At 52.0% G+C, this 24,945-nt stretch overlaps 1 protein-coding gene across 6 annotated transcripts in view; it reads right to left on the bottom strand.

Moving 5' to 3' along the window:
- RASAL1 (RAS protein activator like 1) overlaps window positions 1–21,083 on the bottom strand; it is a 31,684-nt gene extending 10,601 nt beyond the window's left edge. For 3 of the 6 annotated variants that reach the window (XM_065904365.1, XM_065904366.1, XM_065904367.1), the window contains exons 1-12: window positions 20,957–21,083; window positions 16,251–16,307; window positions 13,245–13,358; window positions 13,026–13,087; window positions 7,917–8,046; window positions 5,853–5,934; window positions 5,571–5,702; window positions 2,810–2,898; window positions 2,142–2,259; window positions 1,850–2,003; window positions 1,410–1,474; window positions 820–932 (exon numbers count right to left, since the gene is read on the bottom strand). In XM_065904365.1, coding sequence (XP_065760437.1) covers window positions 820–932; window positions 1,410–1,474; window positions 1,850–2,003; window positions 2,142–2,259; window positions 2,810–2,898; window positions 5,571–5,702; window positions 5,853–5,934; window positions 7,917–8,046; window positions 13,026–13,087; window positions 13,245–13,358; window positions 16,251–16,307; window positions 20,957–21,021 — 1,181 coding nt within the window. In that variant the 5' untranslated portion in view covers window positions 21,022–21,083. The remainder of the gene's footprint in view (window positions 1–819; window positions 933–1,409; window positions 1,475–1,849; window positions 2,004–2,141; window positions 2,260–2,809; window positions 2,899–5,570; window positions 5,703–5,852; window positions 5,935–7,916; window positions 8,047–13,025; window positions 13,088–13,244; window positions 13,359–16,250; window positions 16,308–20,956) is intronic. The other 3 variants (XM_065904368.1, XM_065904369.1, XM_065904370.1) reach the window with 3 other exon arrangements.
- Window positions 21,084–24,945: the final 3,862 nt, after the last annotated feature.

Here is a 24,945-nt window from a genome sequence, read left to right as displayed (position 1 = left end):
GGCCTTGGGGTTTCACAGATGGACTCTGCCCTTCTATTCAGGGGCTGCATTCAAACCCCCACTTGGCAACTTCCCAGCTGTGCAGCCTTAGGCAGGTGACCTCCCCTCTCTGAGGCTGTTTCCTTGTCTGTAAAAAGGGGTCCTAATGCCCACTTCTGGGTGGTCAGAAGGGGTGGGCAGCACTTGCTGGGCAACATCCAAAGAGAAGGAAAGAACCTCTCCTGTTTCCACCACGGTCCCCTGTGGACTGCCCAGCAGCCAACTCTGATGACTTGATAAGAACAAGCCCACCTGCCTGAGCTGGAGAAAAAAAGTCCTGGAAAGAAAAGAGGAGCCCAGGAGACATGGAATGACCCCCCAACCCTGTCATTGCCCTGCCCCCTAACCCCATGACATTAAGCATTGCAGCAGGCCAACCCCTCCACAGACCCTCCCCCAAGGGCCTCAGCCACCACCACCACAATAATAGAAATATTAGTACTTCCAGAGTACTGGTTAGTGCTGGGCTTCGTGTGTATGACTAAGTTCATTCTCCCGACAGCCCATCAGGTAGATATTCACGAGGCTTGAAATAACCTGCCCACCAGTAATGGCAGAGCTGGGATTTGAACCCAGGGCGCTCACGTCTCAGAGTCCTGCCTGGAACCACCGCACCACATGGTCTAAGGGGCTGGCTGCTCTCAGGGGAGGCTGTGAGACTGTAGAACTAGCGCTCCCGAGCAGGAAGAGGGGTGGGGTGGCAGAAGGCACAGAGCCGGCCCGACAGGTCTGCCAGGCAGACGGGGGTTGTGGCGGGTTCACCCCTCAGGTCTGTCTCACCGGGTGCGGCCCAGGTCCATCTTGCAGGGATCCAGCTCCATGTACTTCCTCTCCTCGAAGACGCGGCTGACCACCGGCCTCAGCACCTCATGCAGATAGGGCATGCCCACGAGCTGGGGGCGGGGGGCACCACAAGGGGCGGGGCTGAGGGCGAGGCCGGGGTGTGCCCATGAGCTGGGGGCGGGGGGCACCACACGGGGCGGGGCTGAGGGCGAGGCCGGGGTGTGCCCATGAGCTGGGGGCGGGGGGCACCACACGGGGCGGGGCTGAGGGCGAGGCCGGGGTGTGCCCATGAGCTGGGGGCGGGGGGCACCACACGGGGCGGGGCTGAGGGCGAGGCCGGGGTGTGCCCATGAGCTGGGGGCGGGGGGCCATGCAGGGAGACGTTCAGAGTGAGGCGGGGGGCCTGCCCCCGGGCTGTGCTGGGGTGCAACTCAGGGCGAGGCCAGCCACCAGGCCCCCAGTTCGGCTGCCCAGGGCCACCTGAGGCCGGCCAAGCTCTGGGCTCCGAATAAGCACTGGGAAGGGAGTCCCCATGGGGAAACGGCCGCCGGACCGCCCACCAGTCCCCCAGGCCTTCACCTACTCACCTTCATAAACTGCTCCATTGACTTGGACGCCAGGGAGTTAGAACGGAAGAGGGTGTTGGGGTCAGCTGAGACAACAGAGAGAGAAGTATTTGCTAGGATGTAGGGGGCTGGATCCATCTCACCCCCCCCCCCAAGGTTGGGTGGGGGGCAGTGGTCATGATCTTTCCAGCTTCAGGAATCGAGGAGATCGGCCACATCAACTCCTTTCACGTTACAAAGGCCCAGAGTGGTTAAGTGAGCTCCCTAAGGTCACACAGCACGTAAGTAGTAAAACCAGGTCCTGAACCCAAGACCATGCTCCCAGCTGGCTGGGGGTTCCCAACACACAAAGACACAGCAGTCCCTGTCATCTGCCTGAGCTCCCCAATTCTCTCTCAGAGACCCTCTGCAGACCCATCCTTGGGGAGTGATGCCTGGGGGTGGTCATGTAGGCAACTCACTGGTCCGTGCCACCTCGCGTCGGGTGAGATAGTCTAGAAAGGGTCCAGTCAGGCCCTGGCCCAGAAAGAGCTTCACCAGCTTGGTGGCCAGCTCCTGGCGGCAGTCTCCCGAGGTCAACTCCTCCAGGACAGCCAAAGGGCTGGCAGCATCCTCCTGCACAAGGACAGGAGGCAGGAGAGGTGGCCTGGGGCCCTGGGACCCCAAAACAGAAGAGCTCAACTAGACATCCCTAAAGCAGGGGGTGGCCATGACCCAGATCCCCGCCACACACACCCCCAGAGATGCACCCACCTCTGCTGGCCCCAGCACCGACTCCATGAGCAGCTCCCTGAGAGGCTGGTAGTACTGTGAGGGCAGGACACAGTCCTCGGTCAGACGCACCTTCAGCCTCAGAGCACCCAAGCTGCCGCTGGCCGGGGCCAGAACGCAGGAAAAGGAACATAAGTATGTATGGGCAGGTGCAGAGGGCCCAGAGAGGCAGGTGTGAGCGCCGGTGAAGAGCATGGATAATTGTCAAACAAGACAGGTATGGGCAGGTGTGAACAGGCATGGGCAGTATAAACAGGGCTGAACAGATATCGACAGGTATAAGCAGGAATGGACATGAGCAGGCAGTGTAAACAGATCCGGCCAATGTAGAAAGATGAGGCCAGTGTAAACACAGGTATACAGGAACGGATGGTGTGAACAGGTGTGTGGACAGGTGTGGAGGGACCAGAAATCCTGCACACACATCAGATTCAACTGATGTGTTTGCAGGTAGATGGGAATAAGGTGAACTCATTTGGACACATGTAAACGCACATGGTGAGACATTCAGCAAGTGTTTGTTAAATGAATGAAGGGACCTGGTGACGGCGTGTGGGCTGACGTGGGCACCCATGAGGACTGGCCCGCAAGCGGAAGACGGAACCCAACATGGTTCCAGCCCGGCCTCCTCCCACTGTACCCACATTTACCCAGAATCCTCCTCTGCTCTGGGAAAGGGCTGGAGGCGGAACCAGCCATTGGGCGGGTTGTGTTGCAGGACCTGTGGGGGGAACTCCACCTGTGGGGTGACACACAGACCCTCAGCAGAGCTCTGCCCTGCTGGGCCCTGGAAGAAGAGTTGGGCTGCCCACCCAAGGAGGGGTGGCAAAGCCCACCCAGGGTCAGCAGCTCCTCCCCCACCGTGTTCTATCAACACAATGATGGCGACACTCTGTCCCCCAGTCCCCGATTATTAGCTCTTGCCAGGGCACCTAAGGCCTCCAGGGAACACTTAATCTACAATTGAGGAAACTGAGGTTCAGAGAGGTGGAGTGACTTGCCCAAGGTCACACAGCGGCTAGAGATAGCATGTCTGGAGTGAGTGTATTTTCAGCTCTGTTGAGGGACAAAACTTGCATCTATCAAAAGGCTTAAAGATAGTCTAGAAGGTCAAGTCCCACCCTCCTTCTTTTTAAATAACAACTTTACACATATATAATTTATATCCCATATAATTCACCAATTTAAAGTAATTCAGTGGTTTTTAGTATATTCACAGGTTGTGCAACTACCACCACTAATTTCAGACCATTTACTATCAGCTCCTCTGGCCAAAGAAAGCCTATATCCATTAGCAGATACTCCCCATCCTCCAGTCCTTGGCAACCACTAGTTTTTCTATCTTTATAGATTCTCTTGTATTTAACTTATATGCGGAGTACATCATGAGAAATGCTGGGCTGGAAGAAGCACAAGCTGGAATCAAGATTGCCAGGAGAAATATCAATAACCTCAGATATGCAGATGACACCACCCTTGTGGCAGAAAGTGAAGAACTAAACAGCCTCTTGATGAAAGTGAAAGAGGAAAGTGAAAAAGTTGGCTTAAAGCTCAACATTCAGAAAACTAAGATCATGGCATCCGGTCCCATCACTTCATGACAAATAGATGGGAAAACAGGGGAAACAGTGGAAACAGTGACTGACTTTATTTTTGGGGGCTCCAAAATCACTGCAGATGGTGACTGTAGCCATGAAATTAAAAGACACTTACTCCTCGGCAGGAAAGTTATGACCAATCTAGACAGCATATTAAAAAGCAGAGACATTACTTTGCCAGCAAAGGCCCATTTAGTCAAGGCTATGGTTTTTCCAGTGGTCATGTATGGATGTGAGAGTTGGACTATAAAGCTGAGTGCTGAAGAATTGATGCTTTTGAACTGTGGTGTTGGAGAAGACTCTTGAGAGTCCCTTGGACTGCAAGGAGATCCAACCAGTCCATCCTAAAGGAGATCAGCCCTGAGTGTTCATTGGAAGGACTGATGTTGAAGCTGAAACTCCAATCCTTTGGCCACCTGATGGGAAGAGCTGACTCATTGGAAAAGACCCTGATGCTGGGAAAGATTAAAGGCAGGAGGAGAAGGGGATGACAGAGGATGAGATGGTTGGATGTTGTCACTGAGTCAATGGACGTGAGTTTGAGCAAGCTCCGGGAGTTGGTGATGGACAGGGAGGCCTGGCGTGCTGCAGTCCATAGGATCACGAAGAGTCGGACACGACTGAGTGATTGAACTTAACTGAACTGAACTGATAAATGAAATTATGTAATATGTGGGGAGTTTGGGACAGGCTTCTTTCACTTAGCATTGTGTTTTTGAAATTCATCCATGTTGTGTGGATGAATGTGTCAGGATGAATGTCACAGGATCCATGTGTCAGGATGCCATTGCTTTTTATGGCCACATAATATTCCGCTGAGTAAATATACTATATTTTGTTTCTTCATTCATCTGTTGATAGACATTTGAGCTGTTTCTACTTTTGGCTATTTATGAATGACGCTGCTATAAACATTAATGTAAAATGTTGTGTGTGGATATATGTTTCCCTTTCTCTTTGGTACATATCTAAGAGTGCAATTGCTGGGTCACATGGTAACTCTAACTACTGAGGAACTGCCAGATTTTTCCAAAGCAGCGACACCATTTTACATGCCCTGATGACTTTGGTGAAGCATGTGGTCATTTCAAGTGAGGTTATTTACTCTAATCTTGCCTCCTTTTAAAAACTGGCAGCTTCAGGATTTCCCTGGTGGCTTAGTGGTTAGGACTCGGCTTTCACTGCCACGGCCCAGGTTCAACCCCTGGTCATGCGACCCAGCCAAAAAACAAAAAAGCTGTCAAAACAAAAATGCTGAGTATACATCCACTCACTACTCCTGAGAGGCAAGAAAAATAATACCCATTTTACAGATGGGGAGACTGAAATTCAACAGAAAGACCTTGAGCCCAGTGCATCCAGGAATAAGAGTTAGATTCTGGATTAAGAGAGACCTGAACTCAAATCCTGACTCTGCCATTTCTTAATCATATGACCTTGGGAAAGCCACTTCACCTCTCTGAACCTTAGTCTTCCCATATGTAAAATAGAGACAGCAATGGTCCCAGCCTCTTAACAGTGGCCATCAAGGTCATATAAATGAAGCGATGCTGGAGAAGCACTTAGCACAGTGAAGCACACAGTCAGCCTGGCTACTCTCATCCCGGAATAAGAATCTGGGCCCACGCTTGACCTTAGGTAGGTTCCTGCACCGATGGAATCATGGGATTCTGTCACGCAGGCCTGGTCAAGGTTCCTGATAAGGCAAACATCACATCTACCCTTCCAAGTGAGCCCCAGGATGCCCAGCCCTTCTCCCCAGTCCCCCTTGGAGGCAGTGGTGAGCCATGGAGGGTGTCCGGGGGGTGCTCACCATTCCCAAGAAGTCATTCTTGCCAACCATGTCCCAGTCCCAGAGTTCCACTCGCAGAGGGGATGGGGACCCTGGCATCTCCCGCAGCTCCAGCACCTCATCCCAGTGTGGGAAGCGAGTCTTCTTGATGGTCTGGGAGAGGAGGGAATGAGAGACAGGGAGAGCTACTGGGACCATTCTTGTCTCCATTTTACAGATGGGAAGGCTGAGGTTCAGAGTGGTTAAGTGGCTTTCCCAAGGTCATTTAATGCCCCAGTCTCCCAGCTCTGCTCCACCACTTACCGAAGTCTCCAAGCTCTGGCTGCCCCAAAACACACGTGCAAATGGGTCAGACGTGCCAGAGATGTCTCGGGGGGCCAGGTCCCTGGGGACAGATGAGGTAAGGAGTGGGGGCCACAGGACCCTTGAGGACCAAGACCCAAGCCTTGGGGAAGGGGTTCAGGGTAGACAATTCAAATGTTGCTCATTTCCAAGACAACAAAATAGTACATTGTAGAGATTTAGCAAAGAGCATCTCTCACACAGGCCCGTCCAAACCTGGTATCATCCTTTTGATTAACGCTACCCTACAAGGATACATTACTATGTCCACATTTTCTAGGTAAGGAAACTGAAGCAGAGAAAGGTGAAGCTGAACATCACAAAGCAGCAGGTGAAGGTGCAGTGAGGAAGGGAAAGGGAGCCTCTGTTTCCCTGGAGCCCATGGATGGGAGACCAGATGCCAGATGCCAGGGTTCATAGCCTGGATTCTCCCATTCACTGACTGGCTGACACGGGGAGAAGTCACTTCACCTCCCTGAGCCTCAATTTCCTCATCTGGAAAATCAGAGTATTAACAGACTGACCTCACAGGGCCAAGGGATGAGATGACATGTGGAGAGTGCTCAGCTCACTCATTCACTCAACAAACACTCCTACCCACACTAGGACCAAGACAAGGCATGAGGAAGGGACCCCTGCCTCTGGTTGCCATGACAACCCAAGTCTCAGCCTCTCCCACCCCTCCTTCCCAAGGTCCCCCAAATCCAGGGACCCTCTCCCCCCCACACCCAGGGGCTACTTGTTTCCTCCTGCTGTTTCTCTCCCACCCCGCTTGGCATCCAAAGCCTTCTTTGGTTTCCTAGGAGCCAGCCTAGTTGCTAAGCGACAGCAATCGGTCCCTCTCCTCCTTGCAACAATCCTGCATAGCTTTGTAGCTGGGGAGGAGGCCATGGGCACAGAGTAAGTGAGGAGTCCCTACCCCAGAAAAAGTCCTTTTGCCTGTCCTATGCCTGCCTGCTACTCCATCAATCTCCAGAGAGCTCCAGCTGGGGGTAGAAATCTGGAAGTGGTGGGAGAGGCACAGAGAGGGCAAGAAAGGGCTTTAAGGTCACAGAGCAAACTAGAAATAAAGACCTAGTCCAACTTGGGTGAGGACTGGCCTAAAAGTAAGGATAAGGGGAGTAAGGTGTGGGGGAAAACATGGGCAGAAAACAAAATAAGACATGGAAGGGCGAAAGGAGTGGAAATAGTCAAGGAAATAGAGTGATGGGGCAGCTGAGAACGAGAGAGGAGTGATAAATAGACAAGAGGGAAGATGGGTATCTCAGGAGTGCATCCGTCTTTTTTCTGATGTTTCCCTGGGAGAGGACCTGCCCCTCCCTTTCTACCAGCCTACATGACTTGAGTGGGTTGATTCCTCCCTCTCTGCCAGGAAGGGGCTTGTAACTCAGGTCTGACCAATCAGAGTCAGTGGAATTGGTTCAATGATAGGCAGGTACTCCAAACTAGGCCAATAAGAGTTAGTCCCAGGATATTGGTTGCAAATGGTGGAAGATAGTTTTTTCCATTGGAGCTACCAAATTGGTAGGATGCCAGTCTGGAGCTGTTAGAGTCAGCTTTGCCCCTATCTGGGGAGAAACTGTCTGAGAATAAAGTTAATACAAAAGACACCCAAGTAATCTATGTCTACAGATTCCTGATGTCTTTGTTGGAGCACCTGGATCCAGTCATGCCTGAAGCTGCATGTCATTCATATGAGCTAATCTCCTTAAGCCAGTATAAATTGGGTGTTTATCATTTATGATTTGATTAATACATCTCCACATCCATCTGCCTGATCATTCTGAGTATCTGGCCTTTGGTTGCTGGTCACTGGGGACCCAACAAAGATTTTGCTCATGTTTTAACCCAAGAAACTTGCAACCTGGTGAGCTTGAACTGTTTGCCTTACAAAGGATGTCAGTTTTGAGCCCAGAAGTATCTCAGGAGTGAGGTGGTCTCAAGGCAGCTGTGAGGAGTCCAGTGGATTCCTGCTCATTCTCAGACCACCCCCCTACCACATCCTCACCCCCATCATGACCATACCTAGCCTGGAGCACGTGACAGCGAAGACAACGGCCCCGCACGTCCTCCAGCATCTGCACAGCCAGGCAGACCTCACCCTGCACCTCTGCATCCGGGTCCACGCGGCTCAAGTTGATCCAGCTGTCGATTCCTGGAGGGTACAGGCACCAACATTCATTAAGCACTTACCGTCGTCTGGGCATTGCATTCTCTTTAAAAATTCAATTAACATTAAAAAGATATTGAGTCATGGACCTCTCATTAGCCTTCTGTTATAGGTACTGTAGTTATCCCCGCTTCCAGATGAGGAAAAAGAGGCATAGCAAGGAAGGAGCTAGTAAACCGCAGAGCTAGGATTCAAACGCAGGTAGTATAGTTCTAGGGCCAGGGCTCCTAACCATGTACTGTCACACTCTTCATCCTAGTATATAAAGCCCTCCATCATTTACTCTCCCCTCAGGGGAAAAAAAAAAGAAACACTTGGGCATTCCTATCTCTGAGCCTCCTTATAGGCTCTCGGCCTGAATCAATCAAGTCAGTCTCGATCTTCTCAATCTTAACCTTTCCTTCTTTCTCTCTCTCTCTGTCTCTCATTATCTCAACACATTAAAGATACTGTTCCAGGGACTTCCCTGGCAGTCCAGTGGTTAAGATTCTGCACTCCCAAGGGGGGGTGGGGGGTGGCGGCCATGGGTTTGATCCCTGGTCGAGGAACTAAGATCCCACACAGCAGGTGGCATGGCCAAAAATTTTTTTCTAATTAAAACTAACTAAAATTTTTTTTAAGATACTGTGCCACTGACTTCCAGCTTCAGTTGTAGTTACTGGGAAGTCATTTCAACCTAATAATTGATCTTGCATGAATGGTCGGTCTATCTTTTCCAAGTTTAAGGACTAAGTCTTTGATGCTTTTTGCAGTCTCCCCACAGTATATCTAGGTAAGGATTTAAAAAAAAAAAAAAAAAACCCTGTTTAGTAAAGGCTGTGCTCCTTCTACTTATGAAATCATGCCCCTGAGTTCTGGAAAATTCCAGGTCATCAATTTTTTAGAATCATTTCCTCTCCCCAGCTTTTTCTATATTTTGCTTCTAGGACTCCAATTAAATGGATGTTAGAGACTTTCTCAGTTATTTTCCATGTCTTGAACTTCTCTTATATGCTTTTCATTTCTCTGAGCTGAGGTTTAAATAATTTCTTTACATCTCTCTCCCAGTTCACTAATTCTGACTTCAGCTCTAAAGAATGATGTGCCACTCATCCACTCATCCAAAAAAAAAATGTTTTTAAGGTCAACAATTGTACCTTTTATCTCTAAGCATTTGATTTGGTTATCTTCCAAGTCAGTCTATTTTTTTTAATGTATTGCTTTAATTTATCATGGTTATTTCTGGCCCTTCCAGGTGATTAAATTTTAGTTATTGAATTTTAAAAATTCTTATATATCATAAATACAAAGTCTAAAGTCTTTACAGGTCTAAATCTGATGGTCATCATTTCTGCTGACCCTTGTTCTTGTGTGTGTGATGATCTTTGAGCTCACTCTGTGGGAAATTTAACATGAGGATGCCTATCCCTGGAGAAGAGTGGCAGTTGCTTAGGACCTTTGAAGGAGAATTCTTAGGTTCAGTAATAGCCACCTTCCCCCTGGCCTAACTGGAGAGGAGTGGCAGTTGCTTAGGACCTTTGAAGGGGAATTCTTAGGTTCAGTAACAGCCACCTTCCCCCTGGCCTAAGATTTAGTCTGTTGACTGTGAATCTGATATTGACGTTAACTTTCAGGGAAATCCTTCCTGAGTCCCTTAGCTCTTGCTCACCACTCCATGTTAGGTTTTAGCTCATGATTCACCGGGAGTAGAGGGAGGAATAGAAGAGGGCATGGCAACCCGCTCCAGTGTTCTTGCCTGGAGAATCCCATGGACAGAAGAGCCCGGCAGGCTACACTACATGGGGTCGCAAAGAGTCGGACACGGCTGAAGAGACTTAGCATACGAGCTTGCAAGCAAAGGGAGGAATACTGAATGCCCTTCACATCCTTCCAACAATGTTTTAGGAATTGCATCTAATTCAGGATCTCACTGGTATGTGGCCAGAAAGCCATTCTGTGGATCTAGTCCCCCATGCTGCCGGAAGTATAAGTTCTACTTTACCTCTCTATCTCTTTTGTTATTCCCAAGTCCAGGATGCCATAAGCTGTTTCTAACTTGATTAGGTATCTGTTGCAATAATCAAATTAGAAAAGTGAAGTTCCATCTCACCTCACTTCACTTGGTATTGTCTAGACTAAATGTAAAGTGCTTAGCGTTGTGGCTGGCACATAATAAGCCTTCACTAAATAGAAGTGATGATTATAATGATTGGCACATAGTGTGCTGTCAACTAATGCTCACTGACGCAAAAATATATTATTATATTATTCAATAAATGGTGTCAAGACAACTAAGAATCATCTAGACCAAAGCAGTAAAGTTCAATCCCTATTGGATACTTTGTATCTGGGTAAGTTCCAAATAGATCAAAGACTTGGCTGTTAAAAAAAAATGGGAACAAATTGTTGCTAGAAAGAATCATATAAAACAATCTGTCCTAAACTCAGGACTGAGAATGACTTTCTAGGTATTACATAAAATCAAGTGACCCACACACACAAATTTTGATTACAGATAAAGAAGCAAATTTTCTACTGGAAAATGATAAGCAAAGTCAAAATATAAGCCACAAAGGAGAAAAAAAAATTGCAGCTAATGTGACAATGTTTATTTTCCTCATGTAAAAAGATCCCCCACAAAAAAACTAAGAAAAGGCAAACAACCCAGTGGGTGAAAAATACACATACAATGTGAATAGACAATAGACACACAAAAAAAGGAAATAAAGAGACTCTTGAGTATATAAAAAGGTCTTCAAACTTACTTATACAAAAATGCAAACCAACCCACACAAGGAGCCAATTTTTTAACCTATCGGATTCAAGATCCAAAGATACGGCATTTGTTGACAAGGTTAAAGGGTAGATTAAACTATTAACTATTAAGTAACTGAAGAGTAACTTAACAATAACTTAACTATCAAACGTGCTAATGTGGATACTCTTTGATCCAGCAAATCCACCTCTAGTAATTCATTATGCTGATTGATATAACTGGCATATATGGGGACTTCCCTGGCGGTCCAGGGGTTAAGACTCCTTGCTTCCAATGCAGGGAGCATGGGTTCAATCCTTGGTTGGGGATCTAAGATCCAACATACAGCACTGCACAGCCAAAAAAATTTTTAATTAATATAAACTTGTATACATGTGTGCAATCACATTTGTCCAAGGCTATTCATTGCAGCATTGTTTGAACTAGGAAAACATTGTCAATAACCCAAGTGCACATCAAGAAGGCACTTAGCAAAATAAATGATGGTACATCCACAAAACGGAGTGCCATGAAGTCATACTAAGAGCAAAGAATGCAGAAGCTCTTGAGACATTAACATGGAAAGATCTCCAAGATACACAGCGAAGTGAAAAGACAGGATACAGAACAGTGTGTTTAATGGAGTCCTATTACTATAAAAAATAAAAAAGTGAAATAGCTCAGTCATGTCTGACTCTTTGCGACCCCATGGACTATAGCCCACCAGGCCCCTCCGTCCACGGGATTTTCCAGACAAGAATACTGGAGTGGGTTGCCATTCCCTTCTCCAGGGGGATCTTCCTGTCCTAGGGATTGAACCCAGGTCTCCCACATTGTAGGCAGACTCTTTAACATCTGAGCCACCAGGGAAGCCCTATCTCTATAAGCAGAGAACAAAACACATATAGAAAGAGCACAGACTTTGCAACTAGACCACTTGCTTCAAATCCCAAAGTGACTAAGCTGTCCCACGTAGTCACTTTGTGATCTTGGGCAAGTTATTCAACCCCCTGAGCCTCAGTTTGTTCACCTATAGAATGGGCTTAGGGTTTCCCCAGTGGCACTGGTGGTAAAGAACCCTACTGCCTATGCAGAAGACATAAGGGACGTGGGTTCAATCCCTGGGTCGGGAAGATCCCCATGGAGAAGTGCATGGCAGAATTCTTGCCTGGGAAATCCCATGGACAGAGGCGCCTGATGGGCTACAGTCCATGGGGTCGCAAACAATTGGACACGACTGAGCATGCGCACGCAGAATGGGCATAACAAGGGTACCCACCTCTTAGGGTTATTAGAATAATTAAGTGAATTGATACGTGTAAAGCACTTAGAAAGTGATCAGCACGCAGTAAGCACCACATAAACTTTTGCTGCTGTTACTGTTGCTACTTGCCTGCATATGTTTTTTTTTTAATATTTATTTCATTTTATTTATCTGTCTGTGCTGGATCTTAGTTGCGGCATGCGGGACCTTTAGTTGCAGCACAAAAACTCTTAGCTGTGGCATGTGGGATCTAGCTCCCTGACCAGGGATCAAACCCGGGGGCCCTGCATGGGAGTGTGAAGTCTCAGCCACTGGACCACCAGGGAAGCCCCTTGCTTGCGTCGGTTTAGAATGTCCCTAGAAGGACACACGAGAAACTGACAACACGGGGCTGAGAATGGAGTAGCTGGGGTAAGAGGGACAGTCTCACTGCTAACTGTCTCTCTTGAATATTGAACGTAAAAAAGTTAACTGCTCAATAAATGAATTAAATTCAAGTCTGGGCTTCCCTGGTGGCTCAGTGGTAAAAAAAAAAAAAAAATCTGCCTGCCAATGCAGAAAACACAGGCTCAGTGCCCGATTCGGGAGGATCCCACTTGCCATGGAGCAACTAAGCCCATGCGCCACAACTACTAACCCGGTGCCCCAGAGCCCAGGAGCCACAACTACTGAAGCCCCTGTGCCCTACAGCCCCTGCTCCACAACAAGAGAAGCCACTGCAATGAGAAGCCTGTGCATGGCCACTAGAGAGTAGCCCCCACTCGCTGCAACTAGAGAAAAGTCCATGCAGCAACGAAGACCCAGCACATGCAAAAAACTAAATAATACAAATTTTTGAAAAAATAAAATTCAAAACAAAAGCAACAACCAAAATAATTTCCTCCGAAGACTCTATGTTGCCCCGTTCTGCTTGCTATGCCCCGGCAAGTGCCACCCCCCTGCCCTCTGCCTGGAACCCTCACCCACCTCGGGGGTCCGCTGTAATGGCCTCCCTGCTCAGCGAGATCTTGCCTATGATGTCATCGTGCCTGTGGAAAGGCAGGCAGGTGAGGGTCCAAGTCAGGGACCCCTGCCCCGCCCGTGGAGAGGTGGGTGCAGATGTCAATGGCTGGGTGGACAGCTACTGTGCTTTGGGGCGTCCCGCCTTCCCTCAGATGCCCAGATTTGGGTCCCCAGCACACACACCCCACCGTGTCCTCGTCCAGCACGTAGAAGGCCAGATGGTGGAAATCCAGGGGCAAGTGCACAGTGTACTCCTCCCCCCAGAAGGGGCTCAGGCTCCGCCAGATGGTTGCTGTCCTGCAAAAGGGGGCACAGGGGGGTCTTTGGGCCACACAGGCAGCAGATACCTGGGGGCACACACACACACAGACACATACACACCCAGAGCTACTCAAACACAAATACAGCTACACATACACACTCACATAGACCCAAGAACCCTGATATAGAGCTACAGATACACACACAAACCATAACACACACACACACACAGAAACAAACATTCACAGATATACCAAGGAAGCCAGAGACACAAAGAGACACATGCACACATATACAGATACTCATATGCCTCTTCAAAAATTTCTAGAAACATACAACTATGTGTTTCTACATATAGACAAGGCAGACCCACACAGAGAAAACATTCATACAGATAACACAAACAAAAGCAATGCCCAGAACATGGAGACACACACAGACACACAGACACACATTCACATACGCAGAGTAATACCCAGCAGAGATACACAGAGAAGATCACACAAACCCTCAGTGACAGACAAGACACGCAATTCCATTCACCCATCCATTCATTCATTCATTCACTCCATAAACACTCACCCTGACTATGTGCCAAGTCTTGGGGGCTATGGGGAATCAGAGGAAGAGGTGCCAAGGTCCCCACCCCCACAGAGCTCCCCCAGCAGAAAGAGGCTCCCTCCCGAACCCTTATGACACAATGAGAGAAGTCCTGTGATTGGTGAGCCCAGCGGTACCCACTGGGCTGAGGACGCGAGGGGTCAGGAAAGGCTTCCCGCAGGAGCTAGTCAGGCAAAGCAGAGGATGAAGGCAATCCAGATGGCTGGAAGAGCATGTGCCAAGGCACTGAGGCAGGAATGGTGAATTTGAGGAACAAGAAGATAATGGCTGAGAGGCAGGAAAGTGTGAGGGGCCAGGGGACCATGAAGTCAGCAGGGGCCAGAGCACTCTCAGCAAGAGGGAATTCCAGAAGGATCGGGGACCAAGACAGACCCAGAAACAGACACACACCTCTTCATCCCAACACCTCTGCAGATGCACTGCCCTTTGCCCAACAGCGAAAAGAGAACTCACTTTGCCCAGCCAACACACACTCAAGTTTACAGCTGCAAAATCTGGCCAACACACCTGCCTCTGCCTTCTTCCTTCTGAGGCAGGAGGTAGATGGGCCCCCATCAGGGTAAAGCGATTGGAGATTTATTCCCTATGGACTAAAACTCCAAGACAATAGCAGGATAATTAAGGGAGAGCCTGGGCCCTGTCCAGACCACATACTTCTCATTCTGAAAGTCAGGAGACCTCCCTGACCACACATGCGCAGAAAGGCTCCTTGAGGTCAAAGGGGAACGATGTTGACTAAGGCCAGGTGACCCACAGGCCTCTTCAGTAGAGTCCATCCTGGCTAAGAGATGCATGCACATATGGAAGGATCCTGAGATACACGAAATACACACTGTGGACCAGGTAAATCAAAGTGATTGGTCAAAGAAAACCTGGAAGAAATGCCCCATAAAAGTAATTCAAACTACCACAAGGGTGCAACTCAGGGACTCGCCCTCTGAGTCTGCCCTTACGCCTATCCACCACACATACTGTACTCTTTGCGCTCTTAATACTTGACTGGCTTCACTACTTTCCATCTTTTTGGGAATTCTTTTCTGCAAAGCCCAAGGGCCAGGGCCCTTGTCACTGATCACTGGTCTAGTAGATGAGCATCTGGTGCTCTCACCATCACAACCTGGCCTCAATCTCTGGCTGGAAACTCAATCCCCACTTCGCTTCCACCACACTCTTCCGCAGTAGAGTGTGAACGTGACAGACCAGGGCCGCTCCCTCAGACCGACCCTTCTTTCCAAATACTCTCATCCCCACTACCCCACCCTCTTTCCAATTGGAAGTCCCTCCAGGTTCCCCAGCCCCTGAACTTGGAGGGACCTCAGAACTCAGAGAGGGGGAGACAGCAGCCTGGGGTCACACAGAAAATCAGTCTGTGGGCGTGGGGGTGGTGTCACAGAGTGTGGTAAGGGGTCAGGGTAAACCCAGAGTGATGGGGATAAACCCAGAGATCGGCTGGGGTGCTGCAGGTTGACCCTCCCCCACATGGGCTCCCTGCCCCCAGCTCCCAGCCCATCTGGACCAGAACTGGCGCCAGGAGGATCCTGAATCCTCGGTCTCCATAGGAACCGAGGCTTCAGCCGCCCGCCCACCCACACCCCTCAGGCCTGCGGGGGCTGAGAGCTGTCCCTCGGCCTGCGGGGGCGGCAACCAAGCCCAGCCCAGCCCGCGACTGGCTCAGGCAACCAGACATCTTCACATCCTCACGTGTTCACAGCGGCGCCTGTGTACCCAAATAAGCAGGCATCGGTGCACACATGCATGTACACGGCAGCCCACGTGTGCACACACGCATACACACCCCACACGCTGGTACACAACGTGAGCCTCTGAGTCTGCACACCCATGGGGACACACACCAGTGGTCACGGGCGTTCACACCAGCCCTCCAACACTTCCCCACACACCATACACACTCACAAGCAGGTCCAGCTGGGCACGCACACACACACACACACACACACACCAGTGCCCGCAGCACCCAGCAGGCCCAGAACCAGCCAGCCCAGCCAAGCGTGAGATTCCCGCCCCCGGGAAGGCACAAGCTGGCAGTCGCTGAGTCAGGCCCAGGATGCAGGCAGGGACATCGTCAGGGCAAGGGGGAAGGTGGCGGCCAGTTGGTGGGACTAGAGGGACAGAGGAGCCAGCAGCCCCCAGCATCCAGCCCCGTGGCCGGGGCACAAACACCCGCCATCAGGCCAGTGAGTCCATCCGTGGGGCAAGTCTGCCCCCAAGGTCCTCCTTTCAACGTGGATTCTTATACCTGGACGCCCCTGTCTCCTTCACCCCATGCCCGGCCGCTCCCCGCCTCACCTGGCCACCACTTCGTCGTCCACTTTCACTATGCAGTAGGGGTCACTGCTCCCAGACCTGCAGAAGGAGAAGGTTTGGGGAGCAGGCTTGAGAGGGTAGACCAGAGTGGGGATCCCAGTGCATCTTTGTTTTATAGATGGGGGCAACTAAGGCCCAGAGAGGGGAGGGGATTTGCTCAGGGTCACACAACAAGTTCAATAGAGGCAGGACCTCTGGGGACCAGCAGACCATGCCATGGGTGCCCACCAGCCACTCACTACGTGCATGACCTCCTTGAATGGGCCCGGGGCTTCCACCACCCAGAGAAACAGAACACTGAGATCTGAAACCAGAACAGGTGGAGTCCTGGGCCCAGGAACCCCAAAGCACTGGTCCAGAGCATGTACTCATCTGGTGAGTCATCCCTGGCCTCAAGCTTGCTCAAGGTGGAACCCCAGCAAGTCCTCGCCCCTCTGTGGGACTCAGTTTCTCTGCTCTGTAAGTTGGGTATAATATTTCCACACCCCTCTTAGGGCAGGTGAAGGAACTAAAGAAGCTAACACGTGGTGTGATGCATCACAGCTGACCCCAGAGCTCTTCCCACAGATACCTGAACCCCATCCTCGGAGTATGTGCTGCACCCTCCGTTGGGAGTTTCCCTGGGAGGGGACGCTGCATAGCTCAGCCTTCAGCGGGGATGGGCCTCAGTGGATGCTCTCACTGCAAGCACAGACCAGTGAGGCCAGATCTCAAAACTCAACCAGTAGGAGACATGGGCTGCATCCCCTCGAGCAACCATGAGCCATTAGCCAACTAAAGCCGGTTCCATCCCTCCTTCATAATAAGGGGTACTAGAGGGCTTCCCCTGTAGCTCAGCTGGTAAAGAATCTGCCTGCAGTGCAGGAGACCCGGGTTCAATCCCTGGGTTGGGAAGATCCCCTGGAGGAGGGCATGGCAACCACTCCAATATCCTTGCCTGGAAAATCTCATGGACAGAGGAGCCTGGAGGGCTGCAGTCTACGGGGTAGCAAAGAGTCGGGCACAACTGAGCGAATAAGAGCTACTAGTCCACCCCAAGATGGGCTGCAACCCCTCGAATAGCCATAAGCCATTAGCCAACCAAAGCCAGTTCCATTCCCTCTTCATTATAAGATCTACTAATCCATCTCAAGATAGGCTGCAACCCCTTGAGCAGCAAAGAGTCATTGGCCAACCAAAGCCAGTTCCATCCCTGTTTTGTAATAAAAGTTACTTGTCCATCCCAAGCTGTTGACCAGGGTTCCTCGTGATTTCCCCCACCCCTGCCCTCATCGCATCACACAGGCTTCCCTTGTCTTCCACCAAGCTCAGTCCAGCCTCAGGGCTTTTGCATTTGCTGTTCCACCATCCTAAGACACCTACTCTGTTCTTGAATGACTCCATCTTTTCATTCAAACCTCAGTCACAAAGTCACTGCCTCAGAGTGGACAGTCCTCCAACAGTGGACTGTAACACTGCCCTCCGATCCCTCTGAGCACATGAAGTCATCTGGCTCCCTTGTTTCTCTCTGCTCTGTGTCTGTCTCCACGGCTCCCTGCCACTCCTGAATGCTGAGATCCTTGGGGGAGGAGCTGTGCCTCCATCCTCCTCCCTCCACAGCCTGGCAGAGTCAGGATTTGAACTCGGGTCTGTAGGGCTCAGCATACATGTTCCCAACCAACGCCACCTGCACTCCGACTCAAGATCCCTTCCCCACATGGCCCCCTTCCCCAGAACTCCAGCTCCCGCCCTCTCTCTTCCACCCTCCCTCCGTTCAGCCTGTCACTGATCCACAAACGCCTCGGGGATTCTGGGAAAGAGGGACATGGCACCAGGAACTGCTCCAACCTCGTCTGCTGGCTGAGCCCTCTGTGGGCCTCAGTTTCCTCTTTGGTCGCTTTCCCTCAGCTCCCTCTGCCGAGTGTGCCTTCATTTCCCCATCTGTTCTCCATCCCTGAACATCTCAGTCTGGTCGGCAACCTGTGCCTCCACGTTCCTCTCTGGCCTCCCTTCGGCATAGTGCCCCAGGCCTCAGTTTACCCATCTGGATCTATTCCAAGCCCACTGGGCTGAGTAACACTGGGAGCCTCAGTTTTCCCCTCTGGATGCCCATGGCTGGGTGACACCCCCTCCTTCTCATGTCTCTCTCCACATCCTCTATCCCTGAGCCTCTTTTAGGCAGGCCCCCATCCCTCGATTTTCCCAACAGCAGATGTAGGACAGACAGGCTGGAATCCACTAGAAAAGGGCTGGGAGCCACGCCCCTCCAGTTCACCCGGCCTGACCCCTGGGCCCCTCTGGGAGTCAAACACGTCATCTCCAGGACTCTGACCCACAGAGGCCTTATCAGACTCCTATCAGGTAGGGGCTATGGTGGCGGGAGGGGCTGCCCCTCCAGACCCTGGATCTCTCCAGACCCTCGGCCTCTCCCACGGCCCCTGCCCCACCTCCAGTGTGGGAAAGCAGGCCCCTGGGCAATCGCCTGCCCCGTCTGCCTGTTGCCTGGTGTGTGCATGCTAAGTCGCTTCAGTCATCTCCAAATCTTTGTGACTCTATGGACTGGAGCCCTCTCCAGGTTCCTCTGTCCATGGGATTCTCTAGGCAAGAATATTGGAGTGGGCTGCCATTTCCTTCTCCAGGGGAATCTCCCCAACCCAGGGATCAAACCCACATCTCATATATCACCTGCATTGGCAGGTGGGTGCCTGGAAGCAGTCAATATTCAAATCCCAGCTGTGTGACCCTGGGCAAGTGACTATGCCTTTCTGAGCCTGAGTTTGCCCATTCAAGACATGATAATGCCAATAGGACTCAAAGAAGTGTTAAGCACAGGACCTGGCCCATAGGAAGCCCTCGACCACATATAGCTGCTATTATGAATGACAGAAATAACTCAAATTATCAGCTGAGGCCTCCTCTCAAGCCAGGGTTGGAGCCCTTTCAAACCCGGGAAGGCTTCAGGAAGATTCTGGGCCCTCTCCCTTAGGAGAGGGGAAAGAGGACATACCCCCTCTAAGAGTCCCCATGGGCATGGAGATCTCAGCAAGCTCTGAGTGAGCCCCTCTGAGAAGGGCACCACCAGCTAGGGAAACTGAGGCAGGCTGGCGGGATCCCCACTGGGGCCTAGTCACTTCCCCCTACCCTGGTACTGGGGTGAGGCCCACCTAGAGCTCACCTTGGCCCGGGAACTGGGGGGAAGAGAGGCAGCCAAGAGACTCAGGGATCAAGTATGAGTCAACTCCCATCCCCAGGAGAAGCAGAGGGAGCCCTGCGAGCTGTGTCTGGGTCCAAGGACAACACCCACCCCTCCCTCATGGCCCTCACCCGGGACTGGTGAAGGGGCTGGAGCACCAAGAGAGGGAAACCTGTTTCTGAAAAGTCTCCCATATCAACCGCCCAGCAGCTGCCAGGTGACCTCACTGCCTCAACAGTCCCAGAACTGCCAATGCTCAGGGGCTCTGGAAGAGCATCTCAGAAGACGGGAGACAGGGGGCTTGTCGAGACTGCATTGGCACAGCTAGCGAGCTCTCTTTCCTCAGGAGCTTGCTTCGGGGGTCACTGATGAGGACGGGGGCAGCTAGAACTGTTCTAAGGAGCTTCCCTGTTGACACAGCTCCTGGACTGGGGAAGGGGAAGGTTCATGAAGTCAAAGGCAGGATACCCTCCTCACTAGAACCCCCAGCCGGAGGTGTTAGGGCAGAGCTAAGCCCTAGCCTGTGCAAAGGCTCAGAATCCACATTCCTGCTCCCCCTGGCCCCAGGGTAAATCCTAAGTGGTTCTCTACCCTCACAACTGCACAAGGCTTTCAGACTCCCTGTCCAGGGTTCCCCTTGCCCAGATGGGAAATCCAGACCTGGAGAGGATCAGGTTCAAGGTCATACAGTCAATGTCCTGTCAAGGATCCCACACCTGCTCCAGGTACCCACACCCTCAGAGCCCCTTCTGGGCTCCAAGCTGAAGCAGGAGGGGGACCCCCTCCCTCCATTCTGCTGATTCAGCAACTGCTGACTCAGCCCGGAGGGAAGCATAATCAAGGACTGGTACTGCGGGGACCCCATCACCTGGCTGGGGAGGGGCTGCAGGGGGAAGTTGGTCCTCCAAGCAGCTTAGCATCAGGGAAGGCCCCCCACGGGGCTGTGCGCTGCTGGCTGAGGCGCTAGGGGCTCTGGGTCCAGAGGAACCATTTCCCCCAGGCCTGGCCAGTGGGCCACCTGGTGACACTCTGCAAACCTAAACACCAGATGCTGGCAAAGGAATGCTGGGGTCTCCTGGATCCCAGGCCCTCTGGGGCCCCTCCCAGAGTCCTCTGAACCGGTGCCCACCCAGGCCTGGAGAAACCCCACCTCCCACACCTGCCTGGACTAAGGAAGGGAGCCCTCCACCCCTAAATGACGTCCCCAGCTCTGACAGAATCTGATCCTATAAGCCCCAGAGCTGAGGCCCTGGAAGACCCCCTTCAGTATATCCCAGGAACAAAGACACCCCCTTCCTGGCGACTGGGCGGGGCATCTGCTAAATCGGAGTGACCCCTCCACCAGGACAACGATGGGCAGGGGGCCTCTCGCCCCGCGACGGTGGATCAGCCCCCAGGACTCCGATCAGCACCCCTCTCTCATTTCACGACCTGCCCTGGCACGCCGAACGGGCGACCCTCTCCCCATCCACGCCCGGCACGCCCCTCATCCCCGACTGGCCCCGGGGGTACTCACACATCCTTGGCGGGCAGCGCCCGGCCCTCCACGACACGGACGTTCAGGGAGCTGCTCTTGGCCATGGCGCCAGCCCCAAACTTTCCGACCAGGAGGGCGCCCGGGTTCCGGCAGGACCGCGGCAGGGCGGGCGTCTACATGTCACCCGCAGCGAGCCTGGCACCCTCTCTCGGAGTCCCCGGGCCACCTGCCCGAAACGCGCGGGTAGCTGGACGGGAGGTTTCCGAAGGAGGAGAGAGGATAGTGACCGGGGAGGGGGCGCCTCCCTACCCAGACTCTACAGGTAGGAGCCGGGCGCCGAGCTGGCAGAGCGCGCGGGGGGCACACCGCCGGCCCTTGCCTTCTAGTCTGGCGCTCTTGGTGGGCAGGCGGGGCGGGCGGTAGGGGGGTGGGCCACGGCCCTCCCCGCAATCCCGCCTCCCGCGGGGTCCCCCTCCCGCCCGTTCCCGGGCCCCCCTCGCGCGCCCTCTGCCGGCACCCCAGCCAAGCGTGCCAGAGCGCACCCGCCGCGGAGCCCCGGGCTCGCGGAGGTTGGGACTGCCAGGTGGGGAGCGGCCCACGGCCATGATGGGCGTGGCGGCAGGCTCCTGCTGAGTTGGCACTGGGCACAGAAGACAGTGTGTGTCCCCTGCCTGCCCTGCTTCCAACGCGATCACACCTCTCCGGCTCTCCCCTGCCTGCCATCCCCGCACCGCCTCCTCGGTCCGAGCTTCTCGCGCCGTCCCGGAGCAGTATCCGAGATCGCCGGGAGGCGTCGCTAGAGAAAGTCACACCCTCCCTGGGGGTCCTTTCGAGTCCAGAGAGGGAGGGGCCTCGAACATCCCCTTCCATCTCTTTTAGTTCCCAGTTAAATCCAGACTGTGCGTGCGGCAGATTCCACGTCAAGGGCTGGCATTGCGGGGGAGGAAGCTGCGGCCGGAGGGGGAGGGGAGGGCTTGAAGATAACAACCACCACAGCGACGATAAAAAACCTTCCCCAAGTGTTTGAACACTTACTGTGTGCCAGGCACTGTTCTAAGCGTTTTACACGCACTATCTCATCTTCCTCCTCACCATCATTCTATGTGCTACTTGCTGTTGTACCGGTACCCCCATTGTACGGATACACAAACTGAGGTTCAGAGGGATTAAATAGCATTTGGAAGATCTTACAGTCAGTAACTGACTTGCCTTTCTGAATGTGAATACGGACTCTGCCACTCGGTAACTGTGTGGTCTTGGGCCAGTCACTTAACTTCTCTGTACCTTGGTTTGGCTTTCTCATCTGTTCCTATGTTATTATAGTATCTCCTTCACAGGGTTTTGAGAGAATTAGATGAGATAAAGCAAGTAGAAAGGAAGCAGGAACAGGTGTCAGATCACCAACAGGCACATAAGAAGCTTTTCAGAAAGTGTTTGCTATTATTGTCCTTCAAGGCAGAGCTCAAATATCACCTCCTCTAGGAAGTCTTCCAGGATGGCCTCTCATGCCAGGCAGAGGTTTTCTTTCCTTTTTCTCTGCTCCCACAGCTCCAGGTTTGTACATTTTTTGTACATCTCATTAAATGAGATAATGTAACAGGAAGGGCCTGTCCTAGAACAGAAACATACGCACCCTGTCTCTCCCCATGAGTTTGTTGTTTAGCTGCCTAAGAGTTCTCAGAAGGGCTGGCTATGAGCCTGACTCACTCTGATCAGTTCAACCCAGGGCCGGGCACCAATGTGTAGGCTCTATTTATGTTGTTCTGGAGGCAACACCCAGACCGGCAATTCTGGGAGGGCCCTGCCCAGCCGCAGGAGCAGTCCATGACCTGCTTCCCTATCTCCCTCCCTGACTTCCCACCCAGCACCCCAGCCAGGCTGGTGAGGAATTCACATCCCTGGAATTCTCTCCCTGGCTGGCCACTGTTTGGTGAGTCCTCCAACTTCCAAAGACTGAGCCTCAGTTATCCTATCTGTGAAATGGGCCCAGCAGAGTTGACCCCAAAGCTTAAAAGTATTGCAGCACCCTTCAGTGGGGTCTGAGGGGTGATGCAGGATTGAATTCAGAGCAGTAGTATCCCCAAGGGAGTAGTTAAAGCCCTCCTGTAATTTTTATCAGTCACCCCAGATCCTCACTAGGGGAAAATGGTACTTTTCATATGACTGCTACTTCAAGACAGGTGTCTTGCCTCTCCCCACCTTCCTCACCTAGGTGGGAGCTTACAGAGGAAACTTTTTCTTCTTAAAAAGAGATCTCAGGGTATCTGGTCCCCAGGGACTCTTGATGGAACATAAGGTGGCCCTAGGGACCACCTGAGATGCCAGCCAACCCACCACCAGCCATCTCAACCCATCTTCCAGAACTGAACAGGGACTCACATTCTCAAATCCCCCTCATCTCCAGGATCCCGGGGTGGGGGGTGCTTACAAAGGCTGTGGACTGTGCCAGCCGGGCCTCTGGGGAGGTAATTCTGTCACCTGTCCAGTATCCGGCATCTGACCCTGCCACTTGCCTGGAGCTGTAGCCACAATCCCCATACTTTCCAAATGGACTGGCCACTTCCTGTTGTTCTGAGAAATTTGATCTGAAACTGGCAGAGGGTTTGAAGTCTCCTAGGACAGCTCCTGTCAGGGAACCAGAGAGGGAACGGAGGCCCAGAGAAGGAGTGTGACCTGCTAGAGGCCACTTAAGAGAAGAGGGCAGGCTCCTGAGTGCCCAGGTCTGAGCTGTCATGAGGGAAGGGTCTCACCTTTCTCGCGAGATTGCTGTACAGTTAATCAAGTTGGCTGTGTAAGGCACTTGGTATCATTCCTGGTACACAGCAGGTGCTCAGGAAAAGATTAGCCACTTCCCCTTCCCCTGACCATTTTCAAGACAAACCAGTGATCATTCTTGCCAACTCCCTACGTAGTCTAGCACCCATGGGATGCACACAGCAGGTGCTTCATAAAGCCAAGCAGGAGGATATTTTCCAATATTTGTTTATTTTTGGTGTGTTGGGTCTTAGTTGCCCCATGCGGGATCTTTTGTTCCAGCCCGTAGGCTCCAGAGTACATGGACTCAGTAGTTATGGACCGTTAGCTTAATTGCCCTGCGGCAGGTAAGGTCTTAGTTCCTGGACCAGGGATGGAGCCCGGGTCCCCTGCATTGGAAGGCAGATTCTTAACCACTGGGCTACCAGGGAAGTCCCCTGAGCTTTGCATTTAAGAGCAGAGGTTTTAACATTCAGCCAACCTGGGGCTGAATCCTGGCATCTACACTTATGAGCTGGATCCTCTTGAGCAAGTGAGTTACCCTCTCACTGCTTCAGTTTTCTCACCTGGAAATTGGGACTAATACTAGAGCCCACCTCATAGGCTGGGTGTGAGGATAGGATGATTAAACATCAAACATTCAGCTCAGCCTGGCATACAGTAGGTACTCATAAGTATCATGACCATTATGGAACCTCCCGATCCCACCACTGTGCCTGACATTGAGCCCCACTGGCTGACTGAGCTCTGAGGCTGAGTCCTAAGGACATGGCTGGGGCGGAGTGCCAGGCCCAGCCCTGAATTTCAGGGATGGATGGAATGGCCACCCTTCAGTGGACTGTGGTCACACAATCTACACCATCCATTGAAGTGTGGATTCAGCTCCGGGTTGCTAAGCTGGGGGAATCTGAGGGTTTGCATCCCAGCTGAGAAATCTGATAGTGAGATCTGAAGGTTGGGCTCCTGCACCCCCGGTGGGCCCCACTGCCCAGGACTGGCTGAGTCCCACCCTTGCATCTGAGATGCTGAGCTTGGGGCCCAGGGAGGCTCATAGACACAGAGTAAGAGAGGGCTCCTCATCTTAGAGTAGGGATCAGGCTTCAACTTGGGCAGGGGATGCTGGAGGCTGCTTCTGCTGGCTCCTCAGAGCCGGCCACGCCCATGCCTTTCCAACCCTGTGTTCAAGGATGCCATATCTGGAACTTAAATCAACCATGGTAGGAGAATTTGTGCCATGGAAATCAGCAAATAAACACTGATTTTTTTTTTTTAAT

The sequence above is a fragment of the Muntiacus reevesi genome, chromosome 13 (assembly GCF_963930625.1).
Source record: "Muntiacus reevesi chromosome 13, mMunRee1.1, whole genome shotgun sequence".
Lineage (NCBI taxonomy): Eukaryota > Metazoa > Chordata > Mammalia > Artiodactyla > Cervidae > Muntiacus > Muntiacus reevesi.
The sequence above is the reverse complement of the archived record's forward strand: the minus strand, read 5'-3'. Positions and strand labels throughout refer to the sequence as shown.